Here is a 15,590-nt window from a genome sequence, read left to right as displayed (position 1 = left end):
TCTATCTAGATTGTAAGTATATCTCTCAGCTCCAACCTGCAAAACATCTGCCATTAGTCAAACTCTCCTGCCTTCCAACCTATAATCATGTAAAAAAGGCAGAAGTTTTTCCGTCTGTCTTGAACGCCAACATAAATCATCAAAAATTTAGTTATCATTAGCCTTTATCATTCTAACATTACCAAAAATTAATTTCTTGTTTGCAGATGATTGTAATTTCACCAAAACATTATTTGATAAGTTAAATTTCACTATCTTAGGTGAATCAAAATCAATTCCAACAGTTATCAGTTTAGAAAACAGATTTTGCACTTTCTTATTCAAATCAGAACTATCGTCAGTCAAATCTTTAATTAAAATATTTTTCTTTCTCATTTCATTTGACACCTTGTCTATAGAATGCAAGATCAAACTATTTTTTTTCTGCATGTCATCTTTAAGTTTGGAAATTTCTTCTAATTAACCTTCAACTGGGTTAATCGTTGATTGTGTTCATTATGTAAATTAACCAACCAGTCAATCCTTGTAACAATCTTGTTTAGAGTCAAAAAATGCTCATCAAATCGGTCATCCAAATATGAAATAATCTCCTTACAAATAGACTTACTTGGGTCTATCTTTCAAGAGAAAAAATCCTCCAATCTCACCGACTTCAAGGAAGGTTCACTTCGAGAACGTTGTTGTTTTACAGATGCCGATGATTGAATCTGTGAATTTGGTGGAGTATGATCAAAAGGACCAGGATTTAATTCTAACCCACTCAATATGAACAACTCAAACAACATTATCCAAAACTCAATATTTTCCATAATTTTAAAATTCAAAAAGCTCATAAAAAAGTTCTCCAACACTCTTTGCAGCAAGCAGCACCCCTGGTGATTTTGAATAGTAAAATAATTTGATGCATAAGATCAGAAAACATAAAAACATAGCATACTAAAATTCCAATACAACATAATCTAACCAAAAACAGTTTACCTCAAAAGAAATTTTAGAGACAGTTTGACACATGTAAAAATGTCAACGTTCAGTACTATGTACATTTTGCTTAAATAACAGCTGATCAGTCAAATTTAATTTTATCATCTTTCACCAGCATCCACTTTTGCCTGTTAATGACAACAGCCTATCATTTCAAATTTCATGGTTTACTTCTCACTTGCCAATCTCCAGGCAAAACTACCCATTCATGCTAAAAACATGATAAGAACCAGATATGAGTTATTTACTCTTGACAGAATTATGAGATTATTTTCAAAGTCATTCCATAAGATTTGCAATCTTAAAATGAAATGACTTTGAAAATAAAAAAGTAGCCATTATACTTTTCAGAACTATCTGAATATACGGACAAATTTCTGTAGAAATTTATATATGCACATTTAGCAGTTCTCTTATGATACCTGAACAAACAGACACACAGAAATTCAGTTTATATATATAAACTGTTGTTGAGTTTTCTTTACACCTATATAATATATATATACAGGGTGTTCGGAAATTCCGATTAGGAACCCATGTCTGGAAACAGTACATTTCCGGACATGGGTTCCTAATCAAAATATAATGTACTCACTTCCCTCTACAAGTCCTAGAAGTTTGTAACAGGAATTTCCGGAACACCCTGTATATAGGTATAAAGAAAATTCAACAACAACAATTGTAAATGACTGTCTATAAATATACTTGTTCCTTACCTCAACATTTTAACAAATAATGACATTAATTGAGGATTTGCTGTATATATAGATATGGTAATTAGATGTATTAAAATTTTTAATTGAAAATTAAATCAGAAAAACAATTACTTACATACACACACAATACAGAAAATTTTGTATCTAACTTAGCTGGCATCTTTAAAATACCAAATTTATATTAAATTATTGAATTTTAATTGAAAAAGAGAGCTTATTTTATGAACTTTGTATAATTCAGACTATTATATGTTATATTAAGAATTTTATAAATTTATTAGGTTATATGTTGTGAAGGAAATGCTGGATTTTATGAATATGGAATTACAGGTACACCATTAGAAGCTGGTTTTTCTGTCCTAGGATGGAATCATCCTGGATTTGCAGGCAGTACTGTAAGTTTTTAAACAGAATGATAATTTTATAATATTTGAAAATCATAACATATTATTTATAATTTTATATTTTAATATGTTGTGATTAATTTAGGGTATTCCTTTTCCTGAAAATGAAGCCAATGCTATTGATGTTGTAATGCAATTTTCTATTAATAAGTTGGGTTTCAAACCTGAAAATATAGTTATATATGCGTGGTCTATTGGAGGTTATGCTGCAACTTGGGGAGCAATGAATTATCCAGACATAAGAGGATTAGTAAGTATATAGCATAAAAACTAAAACAAAGATTCTTAAATTTGTAAGCTTTATATAAGATTTGTATTGAAACTTGTTTAAAACATTTATTTGAAATCGTATTGAAAGTATTTAAGTTAAATGATTGTTTTCTACAAAAAAATATTTTGAAGTGAATTATTTATTAATTTCCTTGTTACTCATGTCATAAATACATAGACAAATGATCACCTTAAATACTTGGGCTATAAATCTGCTATATTTAATAATTAATACTAAATAATTTGCTACTAGAGGTAGATATTAAGTGCCATCTCTTATCTAAATTAATGATTATAATTAAATAATTTAGTATCATCTGGAAGAAAAAAACTGGCCTGGGGCAGGGCTTGAATCTGCAACCTCCCTCCACTTGCCGTGCTTGCCAGCTGCACCACCTGGACCTTGAGCAAGCCTTCACTTCCAGATATTTCATTAATTTAGATAACAGATGGTGTCTAACATCTGCCTCTAGTAGCAAAATACTTAATCTATAAATCGCTATTTTTAAGAATTAATACTGCGTATTTAAGACAATCATTTGGCTATGTATCTGTATATTATTGGGCTTTAGGTTTTTTAATATATTCATAAGTGAAAAATACTTATTTAATTGAAATATTAATAGCAATCAAAACACTTTAAATATAATGATAATAGAAATGTAATATTAAATTTTATCCAAAATATAATGGAGCTCTATTTTAGCTTAAATTGCTTTTGACAAAAACAAGAGTTTCATTCATGAATGATTCAAAATTTATCTTCTATAAATAAATAAAGATTTAAATTACTGTAACTAATAACAATAATTATTTTAATTTTAGATTTTGGATGCTACTTTTGATGATTTACTACCGCTAGCTATTTCAAGAATGCCTCCTAGTTGGAGTAAGTTAATTATTTTAACCTCAATATAAACAAACTTGTTAAGATATATTGTTAAGCTTATTAGATGATCTGTTAAATTATTTAATTAATATAATCAAATACCAACAATAGCAATAACAACAATATAATAACAAGAATAAATAAAATATTTCTTGATATTATTCAATATTAATAGTTTGATTAAGAATTACTTTTTAATTTATTATTAACTTTTTGAATGACACAAATAGTAAATTCTGTAATATTTGAACATCATGATAGAAATCAAACAGTGTTTATAGATTATATATACAGATTTAAAATTCATGAAATGTATTTGGAGTTAATTTTAAAATTTACAACAAAAATATGAATGAATTTGGCATAATTATATATATGNTTCTCCACAATTAATTTTAAATTCTAAATATTGATAATTTGATTAAAATAGAAAACAAAAATAGTAACCTGTTTTATTTTTTATGAATTAATAAAAAATGGAAAAAAAATGTTAGAATTTTCAAAAATACATAAATTAAATGATAAATTTATCTTCTTTAATAAAATGAGGAAGAAAATAAATGATACAAGTATTTTTAATAAATGTAAAAAAGTCTTAACTTAGATAACAATAAAGTTTTCATTGTTTAATATCTTATGGAACTAATGATGATGATAATGATAACACTATTATACAGTGGAACCCCGGTTAACGAACTTAATCCGTTCCGCGACTCCGTTCGTTAACTGAATTGTTCGTTAACCGAAGCAATTTTTCCCATAGAAATTAATGCAAATGCAATTAATCCGTTCTAGTCTCCGAAATTTTTGTACAGTAATTTTATTTGTAATATACAGCAGATTTTCTTTGATGAAAATGTAGGAAAACGTAGTATCTATCATTACAGCAACAAACAGGTAAACTTTGTTTAATAAAATAGCACTGTACATACCTTCGTTTGTTGTAGTTGGTGGCAGAAAAGTGAAGATATACGAACCTTAATGCTTAGAAGGGGAATCCCCTCCAAAAAATAACTGGTAAACTTCATTGGAAAATTCTTCGAGTCGAAGTCTCTCTCAGTAAGAAAGCCCACCAGTGGCTAAGCGGTCTTCGTACCCTGAACACGGGGAATTCGTTCTTGAGCTCTCACCTCGCTCAAACGGGCTGGCCACGTGGAGTTTTCCGAGTTTTCTCCATTTTTCTCCACGTCTGTAACACCTAAATAGGGGCCAGTTTCCCTTAAAAACACCTCCCAGAAGGCATTCTCCCTAGACAGATCGCCCAAGTGTTGCGTTGCCATAACTTAACAAAACAAACAAACTTTCCGTAAGGAACAAGAAATTGATCTAAAGTTGATTGTCTTACTCTTTTAATCAAAATTTTTCTCAAATGCGATAGCGCATTGTCGTTCATATTGCGTTGTCGTTTTCTATTGCCACTATGACTTTTTTCTTTCTTGGATGCCATATTGATTAAATATAAAAATCACAAAACTGAAAAAAAGAAGTATAGCACAAACACTCGGAAAAGCAATACTTAACTCACGCATGCCTAACACCAACTAAAATTTGACACAAAATACCGTTACGTTCGTTATCCGAGACAAAATTTTTGCAAAATAAGGGTTAGTTAACCAGGACGTCCGTTAACCAGGGTTCCACTGTATTTATAAATGAAATATCAGCTTAAAATTGTTTGTTTCATACTAATTCTAAATATAAAAATCTTAAAAAATAATATAAGGAAAAATCCAGAATATAAAATGTTTTACATATATATATATATATAGTATTTCATAGGAAATTAAATTATCAAATTGTATAAAATAATGAATTGATTAAAAATTATCATTATTAAACTTTTAACATAATTATAATAATAATTGATTGCAGATTTTAAAATAATATACATATGTATAGAAAATGTTCATTTATAGTTACATTTCTATATCTTTTTATTCTGCATTAAGACATTCATGTTAGTCCTAATCTGTAATTAATTATAATTGTTTGTTTAGGCTAGCATTAAAATATTAATATTTATCCTTTGGCAAAATTTTATTAGTAGTTACAAAATGGGCAAGGCATTTGCATATTACTAATTTTTTTTTATCAGTTATGATAGAATAGTGCAGTAATAACATATTTTAGTTTGCCTAATGATGTATATACTAAGATACCAGTCTATTACAAGAAATGTAGGTTCAAGTATGATTCTAATCTGAGTTTTTTTATGGTTATTACAGATCATGAAATCATTCCCAATTCTTAATTGGTACTAGTTATATCTCTAGTAAGCAAAATTAATGTCAACTATTGATATATAGTTCATAATGTGCCAATGCCATACAATAATAAATCAAATCAAATTAAAATACACATGAATTAGAAATAATAACTTATATATCAATAGATATAATTTCGAAAAATATATAATTTTCACCTTTACACTTATTGATATAGTAAGATTGAATTCGTACTTTTATAACTTAATCACACTGATGATGATTTAACTATTTATCTTTTATCAGATAAGAATGTGAAAGAATATAAATAACTTTATATTCTTTCACATTCTTATCTGATAGATAAAATTAATATATTTTTGTTAAATAAATTTAAATGTTTACTTTATAATAAAGTAAAGTGTATTTGTAATGAGTGAGCATTTGCTATTATAAAAAGTATTGTTTAAATTGCATATAAAAATGTTATTTAAAAAAAAATTATAACTTGTTTTTTTAATTATTAATTTGATATATCTTGAAGAAATAAACATAGAAATGTAGATGAAAAATATACAAATATAAACCTCTAAAAACTAGATCCTTTGATTAAATCCAAATGATTGCTTAATTACATTGTGCTCTATTAATGCTACTATTAATAATTGAATGTTAAGTAATTTGGATAATTAAGTAAAAAGTTAATTTATATTATTAAATTCATCAACAGATGGTGCCTAATTCCTATTCCTAGCCAAATTACTTAACATCTAATTATTAATGCAATGAAATGTCAGTATAACGAACTGCAATTTAATGGAATTTTTGGTATAATGATTATATCTTGAAGCCCCCACCAATTTCCTATTCTGCTCAATGCAAAAATGCTTCAGTTTAACAATTACTATTATAAAAAAAATTTCAATTTAACTTAATAAAAATTCTGTCTGTTATGAAAGAATAGTTTCATGATAAGAAAATCTACAAGCCATTCATTATTATTAAATGATGAATATTATGTCAAGCAGTCTGGCAGCATCAATTTTAATATATAGTTCAACTGGCAACATTAATTTTAATCCTTAATTGTGATTTCGTTTTGATGTTATTACTTTACAATTTTTCTTTTTAAGTTTATGAGAAAAATTGGAGAAAAACAAAAAAAGTGCCTTTTGAGTCCATGATTGTGTAATGGTGTCTATGCTTTTTTATATGTTGTGTCATGTCCATATGATGTGAGTGTAAGTTTAATGGTGTGTTATTTGAATCTGCTAAACAGTTACATAAAACAGTAGCTTTATGTAACTGTGATGTTTCTTAAAAAATTTGTAAATTCTAAAAATAAATAAGATTATTTCCAGACCAAAACAAGTAAAATTACTCTTTCTTATCTGACTTTGAGAGATTCAGTTAAGCAGACAAACAAATAAAGAAGAAATATTAAACCTTTATTGCCAATAGCTCTATTTTAAATAAGTTCATACAATCCAAATGCATTTTGCTTTCTTTCAGTCAAGCCTCATCAGTGGATACAATGAACTAACAGTTGCTGTTCTTTTTATGCTGGGTGATTTTTTTTTTCCCAGCATGCATCTACATTCATTCTGGTATTCAGATTTATCACATTTACATATGCTACAATACAAAAATGTTCTATGATTCTTCTTTTTAAACAATTTTTTACATTATATAACATTTTAACATTATTCCTATCTATTTTACAATTAAATTTATTACAATGTGGACACCATGGCAATTCTTGTCTTTTTAACGTAATAGCAGCTTCATGTTCTTTTAACTATGTCTCCAACTTCCTTCCCATTTCTCCTATGTAATATTTTGGTCTTGGACAAGTGCACAATAGCTTGTAAACAACACCTGTAACTCCAAGTTGGTTTTTTAATATATTTGGGTCTTCATTATTTATAACATTAATTACATTTATCATCTTATCTTTTTTGTTTTGCCACTATACACAGAAAATTTCTTAGTAAAAGTAACAAAGTAAAGGTAAACTTTAGAGTTTACTTTACTTTGTCATTCTAAAGAGCACTGAGTCCTGAATCTTGCCCTCTCCACTCTGATTCTGTTGATGAAGCAAAAAGAGTAAACAAGTGATAGCTATCAGCAGTTTACAAAGTTATGAGTGAATATTTGAACTTAAATGACTGCACATGCACTGTTGTAATGATGTAAATACATGATCTACTGTTGCCATTATAGACTATTAACTATGCTAATGTTTAAAGTAATGTTATATTCCCCAGTTCTACTCCAATGATTTATAACAGGATTGAGGGGTATCCAACTTGGTTAAAGTGTTGTTATTAATTTGTTTCATATAAAATGATTTTGAAATTGTAATTCATCATTTCTTTTTCTAAATATGGGGCAAATGGGCATCCTGACAAAATTTTTCTGGACACCAGGACATTTCTTTAAAAGGGTGAAGTAATTCTGTATATATGGGATGTCTGACAACCCTAATTATAAATTATGATTTCTGTTCTTATTTATTGCATTATTAATGATGTTAATAATGACAACAATAATAGTAATCATCGTCATCCTTTCATGCAATAGGTCAAGTGACCTGTTATTGTTTCATTCCATATGTTTTCTGATCTTCCCACTAATCTCTTCCCTAGTGATATATAATTTTGCCCTATAATCAACTAAATAATTAAAATTTGTCATAATAATTATTTTATTCACACATTTTTGAAAATAGAAACTCATAAAACCTTCATTAATGTGATAACTCTCACATATATTTTAATATTTTCAAATTAACAATGTTATCATTGGACACATAAACAATTCTTATAAATATAATGATAAAATTATGCATTAAAACATATAATAAATAATAATAATAATATACTTGAAGGCATTTTTGATTTTATGAAGTTCTTTTATATTTCAAATGTTTTTAAGATACATATAAAAATAGTTTTTATTAAAAAAATAGGAGAAATATTCTGTTAAATCAAAATATTCATGAAGTAAAATTTAATTTTTGCTGTAATAAATTAAGTAAGATAAATACAAATATAAAAATATTAATCTCTTAAAAACCTTTAACCGGTGTGTAGTATGAATAATTGTCCAAGCAAACGTTTTCGCATTCCTCTTGGATCTTTCTTCAAGCTACTATTCGTCTGTAACGATCAATTAGAACAAAGACCAGTTGTTATGGAACAATGTTTCAAATTGCAAACCTTGAATTCCAATGGGAATCATGTGCATTCCAGGATTCGTAAATTACAGTCATGATGCAATTATTGGTTTTTATAATGTGATTTTTGGATTTTTTATACAAATAGAAATAGAAATTTACATTAATGAGTTGGATATCGTGTAAATGATTGTGGAAATATCCTTGTTATTATAAGTATTACTAAATTTTTTTAATGCGAACCTTCTTTATGGAACAGGGCTTGCCAATCAAGGGATAGGGTAATTTCATCCCTAGAATTGATGGGAGAAGATGTGTTTTAGGCTATGCAGATTTGATTTGTTCCAACTGTTTAACGTGGTCCACATACAATGTTGTGATAATGAGTTTGGCATTTGAGAAGTCTGCTGAAATCTCTGGATCTGAAGCATATATAGATAATGACGTGGAACCCCTGTTGTGTTGGATCCTTATATCAAAAAATCCTTACATCCTTATATCAAAAAATTGCATGACAACAAGGAGCACGTGTGGTGTACAGATGATGCTCCTCTTTGTTTCATCTACACAATTAGAAAGACAAACCTAGTGAAGATAAACTACCTGGGGTCTATGCAGTGCCTCTCACAGACCATAGATGCAATAGGGACTTAGTGTACATAGGCGCCACAAAGGCCATTGCTCTTTCCATCTGCCTCCAGTTGGAGTCAGATGGAAAGAACATCAATGTGACATCTAACGGTAAAAAAACTCCTATAATTACGTAAAACGTCATTGGGCAGCCGAACTACTTTCCGCCGTCCAGCGCCACGCTACGGACAGTTTAGGCGGGTAAATTGAGTTTAGTATCGTCTGTACATACATATAATTATATATAAATTATATATAAATTAGGTACTGTATATGTAATTATATATTAACTTAATTTATTGTAACTTTATTATAATTATATATATATACTTTTCGCCATCTAGCGCCACGCTACGAACAGTTTAGGTGAGCTATCGTCTGTACAATATGTAAATTAGGTACCGTAAGTCTGATACAGCACTATAATCTATAATCTTATACATTTCTTGTGAATGAAACATTTCTTATTCAACAGTGATTAAAATTATTTATATTAATGATGTCTCCAAAGTTCAACGAAGTTTTTGCAGAAAAATAACATCAGAAATCGCGGCCGCGGTTTGCTGCGCTGTTCTGCGATGAAAACAAGCTTGAGCAACGCCGATGTCGAATGGTGCACACTCGGTAAGTAATCCTACAATTTTTTGTTTATAGCGTAGTTTATACGGATTATTCCCAAAAAAAATATACGTATTTTGGAAATGTTGAGTCAAATTAGTCTAGGATCGATTAATTTTATGGAAGAAAACCTTTCAAACAGCCGTAGTTTGTAAACTTCACACGTGTCAGGCTGTGACTGGCAAGGACTCGTAAGAAATCGATTCATAAAGAACGGAACGTATCTACCATCTTATAGGGGGATCGACTGTTCTTTAATTCTTGATCTAAAGCCTTCTGTGTAGAGCAGTACATGTGGGCCCTTTTAACAAGTGCTCTAAATGCTGCTAATTTATATCTGAAAGGGTCACAGGAGTCCACCAGAATGTATGTTGGGAAGTCAGATGTCTTGCGATAAATAGATGTGCTTATGGTATCTCCTCCAAATTCAATATTATGTTCAAGAAATGGACTGATGAATCATTATGTTGTTCAAGCTCGATAGTAAGGCCATACAGGTTGTTGTTGAATTGTTTGCAGTAATACTTATAATAACAAGGATATTTCCATAATCATTTACACGATATCTGACCCGTTAATGCAAATTTATATTTCTATTTGTATAAAAAAATCCAAAAATCACATTATAAAAACCAATAATTGCATCATGATTGTAATTTACGAATCCTGGAATGCATGTGATTCCCATTGGAATTCGAGGTTTGCAATTTGAAACATTGTTCCATAACTACTGGTCTTTGTTCTAATTGATCATTACAGATGAATAGTAGCTTGAAGAAGGACCCAGGAGGGATCCGAAAACGTTTGCTTGGACAATTATTCATACTACACACTGATTAGAGGTTTTTAAGAGATTAATTTTCATATTACTCCTGTGTGCAAGGATTCTTTAATACAAATATATTTCTCAAGTTCTTAAATTGATGTGTTAAATGTGACTAAATTTGAAAATTAATTTAGTATAAATATAGGAATTAAAAATGTAATGTAAAATTAATTAAAGAAAAATAATCTTATACAAATTAATTGAAAGATTTCAAAAATAATTCCTATTACCAAATTTTAAAAAATATTATTAAACTTTATTTAAATAAATAAATTTTAAGATAAAAATCATTAATTTTGCTAAAACTCTTAGTATATAATATAATGATTTATTTATTGATTAATTATTTTACAAATTAAATTAAATGTAAAAATAAAAACTTATATTCTGTAGAACCATTAGTTGTAAGAACAATAAGAGATTACATGAATCTCAACAATGGAGAACAGTTGTGCAAGTATGTAAGAAAAACTGTGGTGTCATTTAATATACATGTATAAGTTTTATATTGTGTATGTGCATATATTAAGCAAAACATTTAATATTTTTTATTTTAGATATTCAGGTCCTGTTCTTTTAGTAAGAAGATCTCAAGATGAAATGATTTCTACTAAGTAAGTTACTAGAATTTGTTTTCAAATAATTGTGAAAATTCAAACTTACAATAATTTGTTTAAAAGCAATGAATTTATTCTTTTATTTTTAAATTTCAAAAAACTGTTTAAATTAAATATTAAGTTTATATATATACTTCAACGTAAATACACTTATTGACAAAAAAGTTATACACTCGGACATCTATATGCCAAGTTTTGCAGTAATTGAACAATTCTGTTTCTCAGAACAGATATATAAATAATTATTGTTGTCGCCTAATTACATTACATGCCACTTAACGTCACCAGAGTGCCTTAAAATTGCTATCTCAGTATCCTATAAAAAGTTTGCAGATGTTTACTGCATTCAGAATTTTCATTGCAATTGTTGTCTGGAGATCTTTGAATGTTAGGCTTGCCTATACAACACTGTTAAAGAGCTGATGGAGTTTGAGGAAGGCTGGATCATTGAAATGAGGAAAGCAAGATGGCCATTTTGTTGAATTTACTATCATTCTGACTTGTGTGTGAGGAGGTGTTGAGAGTAATGAATATATGAGATCACATATACATAGTAGGCAGGTTCTGGATACCCCAGACAGTCTATCAACATAGGTGATTATGAGAAAAGCACATACAGCTGCAATAGCATTTTTATGCACTATTCAGAGACAAGCTAATGGTACAGAAACAAGTCTCTTCCTGTACCATTTGCAGGTGACTAGCAGAACAAATTTGCATGCACAGCAACTACTAAACATTCTGCTGTTAGGATCCCAATATCATCAGCTTCATTTACAGTGTGCTAGACAGAGAAGTATGGACTGCTGCAGATTGGCAACATATCAGTTTTAGTAACAAATTCTGATTGTTTGGGAATGGACAACCACTGGTGAACACTTCACTTGAGAAACACATTGTCACACAGTATACTGGTCTGAATAGCCATCTTCTATAACTATCAGTTACCTTTAATAGTGGTTGCAAGGGACATTGATGGTTCAGCAGTATTTTCAGGAAATCCTTTTCTTAATATGTTTGTTGCCTTTCATGGCAGGGTTCCATTTTTCAGTGAGGAAATGCTCCTTTCATTCAACTCGGGTTTATCAGGCGTGTCTCCATCATGTTACACTTCCTCGGCCTGTCTGGCTTTGTTTTCAGCTTTTTTGTACAGTGAATATTTGTGGAACCAGATGGGATGTCATCTGAGTTTGGAAGATCTGAAATGGAAGTTGCAACATCTGTGAACAAATCCATTGCAGGATGCTATACAGTACCTATAATGCCTATATGCCTGATTGTATTGCTACATGTATCTGGGTAAGAGGAGGACATGCAAGGTATTGTTTTAAATTGTACTGTTGTTTCACAGGAAATTGTCCCTTTATGCTATTACTAGCGGGTAGGTCCGGCGTTGCTCGGACAAGAGTAACAATAATGAAGACTGAGGTTATTACATTATAGTCAACCGTACCCGTTTTCACAGAATGCAAGAATTGGGTCCCCCTGTTTCCAGACTAATTAGAGAAAATATAGATGGGTCTATTAATATGTTAAATTTTCTGTAAAAATGAAAAAAATTGCATCTGCATCTTGCACATCGCTTTCTCTTAACAATTCCATTGTTACTTGACACTTTCATTGTTACTTCACACTTCCATTGTTGATGGAAGTGTTAATCCTTAATCCTGTCTCTCTCCCCTGTGGGGAGGAATTTTGAAAAATCCCTTCTTAGTGTGCATTCTTGTGACTTACCCTAACTGTGTACCAAATTTCAACTTTAAGCTCCTAACCATTTGGGCTCTGCACTTATTATTGTGTTGGGTTAAGTAGGTTACTCGGTTCACACTGGTGGCTGTGTACTATGCCGGACCAGAGTCAAGGCATAGCAACCAAAACAAAACTAAAATTAAATAAGTGTGTCAGTGTGTGTTTCTGTATTCAGGAATTTCCTAACAATGTGGCATGTATTCAATATAGTGGCCTTCTGTAGTGTGATGTATGTATTTCTACTCAATTGTAATGTTCCCAGGCTTTTGTGTAGTGTGTGTGGTATCACACCTGTACAGGAGAGAACGACAGGTACAATAAGCACCCTATCCATCCTCCACAGATGCCTTATTTCCTGGGCGAGTTCTGTGTACTTGCTAATTTTTTCAGTGCATGTGTTTTGTACATTGTGAGTGTTTGGAATGGCTATGTCTATAATGTATGTGATTTTATTGTGTTTGTCAATGAGTGTGATGTCTGGTCTGTTGTGGTAAATTGTTTTATCTGTGATTATGGCTCTGTCATAGTACATTTTGTGCATGTTGTTTTCCAATACTGTCCGTGGAATATACTTGTAGTATGGTTTATGAATGTCTGCCAATTTGTGTTTGTTTGCAAGCTCTTGGTGTATTATATTTGCTACTTGATTGTATCTATGTAAATAATCTTTCTGTGCCAAGAGCTTGCAACCAGAAGTGATGTGTTGTATAGTTTCTGGCATGATGTGACATTTTCTGCATGTGTCATATGTGAGTATCTTTGAGTATGTGTTTTCTGTAGTTTTTAGTATTTATGACCTGATCCTGTATGGCAAGCATGAATCCTTCTGTCTCCCCAAAGAGGCATACCCGATCTAACCAGCTGTTTGACACAGTTTTGTCAACAAAATCCTGGGCCATGTCGTAAGGATGCCTGCCATGGAGTGCCTTTTGAGCCCACGATTGCTTAATGGTGTCTATGCTTTTTATATGTTGTGTCAAGTCTGTATGATGTGAGTGTAAGTTTAATGATGTGTTATTTGGGTCTGCTAGAACTACTGCTTTAAGTAATTGTGATGTTTCTTGTTTCTTGTAGAAAAACTCTTGCAGTGACTATTTGTTTGTAGTGAAGGTTAACTGTGTCAATCAGGCCACGTCTGCCATCTTCACGTGGAAGGGTTAATCTTTCTATGGCGGATTTAGGGTAATGTTGTTTATGCTTAGTAAGTGTTGTTCTTGTTTTCCTTTGGAGTTACTCAAGATCTGTGAGTCCAATGTATAACTCCAAAGGAGTATGTGAGTACAGGGACGACATATGTGTTTATTGCTTTAACTGTGTGTTTTGCATTTAACTGTGTTCTGAGGATAGCATTTAACCTACTTTGGTATTCTTTAATTAATCATTGCTTTATTTGTGTATGTTCTGTTAGTTTGGCCTGTTGGAATCCTAAATACTTGTAGAACTCGCCCTCTTCCATGGATTCAATAATGTCTCTATTTCCAAGTGCAAAATCTTCTTTCTTCAGGACTCCTTTTTCTATGTGAGGTGTTTTGCATTTGTCTAGACCGAACTCCATTCGTATGTCCTTAGTGTATGAATGCGTGATTTGTAGGAGTTGATGAAGTTGTTTTTGTGTAAATGCATAAAGTTTTATGTCGTGCATGTACATGAGATGTGACAGCGTAAACTGTGTTGTTTTTTCATGTCTGATATTGTAGCCATAATGCGTGTTGTTTAACATGTTGGATAATGGATTCAGGGCTAGCCAGAACCAGAGAGGACTCAAGGAATCTCCTTGAAAAATTCCTCGCCTAATGAATATTTCGTTTGTTTGTATGGAATTGTTACTAACCCTGAGATGCAAGTGTTGTTCTCCACTGCTGCATAGTGTGTTGGTAGAGTGCAATGAGTGATGGATGTATTTTGTACATGTGTAGAATATGTAGCAGCCAACTGTGTGGAACACTGTCGAATGCTTTTCTGTAGTCTATATATGCCATGTGTATGTTTCTGTGTTGTCTGTGTGCTTGTCGTAGAATGACTGAATCTATGAGTAACTGTTCTTTGCATCCCCTGTGATTTCTATGGCAATCTTTTTGTTGTTCTGTAAGGATGTCATGTTCTTCAACATGTTTGTATATTTTGTTTGTGATACAGGATGTCAATAATTTGTAGAGTGTTGGAAGACATGTAATTGGTCTGTATTGTGTGGGGTCTGTGGTGTTGTTGTTTTTAGGTTTCATGTAGGTGATGCCCTGAGTAAGAAATTTTGGCATGTCTTGTGGATTGATGATGATGTGTGTTAGATGTTTAGCTAGTTCCTGGTGCAGTGATGTAAACTTTTTGTACCAGAAATTGTGAATGTTGTCTACACCAGGTGTCTTCCAGTTGTGTGTTCTGTTAACAGCGTAGCGGATGTTGTGTACGTTTATTTCAGCACGGCATAGTTGGTATGTTGTGCAGATTTCTGTTCTCCTCCTTGATCCAGCCTGCATCAGCATTGTGTGTAACAGCATTGGACCAAAGAGA

At 30.9% G+C, this 15,590-nt stretch overlaps 1 protein-coding gene across 1 annotated transcript in view; it reads left to right on the top strand.

The window, feature by feature from the left end:
- The window catches only part of LOC111633696 (protein ABHD16A-like), a 36,175-nt gene that overhangs the window by 11,365 nt on the left and 9,220 nt on the right, over positions 1 to 15,590 (top strand). Inside the window, exons 4-8 of the mRNA XM_023378313.1 lie at positions 1,979 to 2,092; positions 2,187 to 2,351; positions 3,197 to 3,260; positions 11,110 to 11,173; positions 11,274 to 11,330. Coding sequence (XP_023234081.1) covers positions 1,979 to 2,092; positions 2,187 to 2,351; positions 3,197 to 3,260; positions 11,110 to 11,173; positions 11,274 to 11,330 — 464 coding nt within the window. The remainder of the gene's footprint in view (positions 1 to 1,978; positions 2,093 to 2,186; positions 2,352 to 3,196; positions 3,261 to 11,109; positions 11,174 to 11,273; positions 11,331 to 15,590) is intronic.

The sequence above is a fragment of the Centruroides sculpturatus genome, unplaced genomic scaffold (assembly GCF_000671375.1).
Source record: "Centruroides sculpturatus isolate CEXI.00-Female unplaced genomic scaffold, Cexi_2.0 scaffold54, whole genome shotgun sequence".
In the NCBI taxonomy this organism is placed as follows: Eukaryota; Metazoa; Arthropoda; class Arachnida; order Scorpiones; family Buthidae; genus Centruroides; species Centruroides sculpturatus.
The sequence above is the reverse complement of the archived record's forward strand: the minus strand, read 5'-3'. Positions and strand labels throughout refer to the sequence as shown.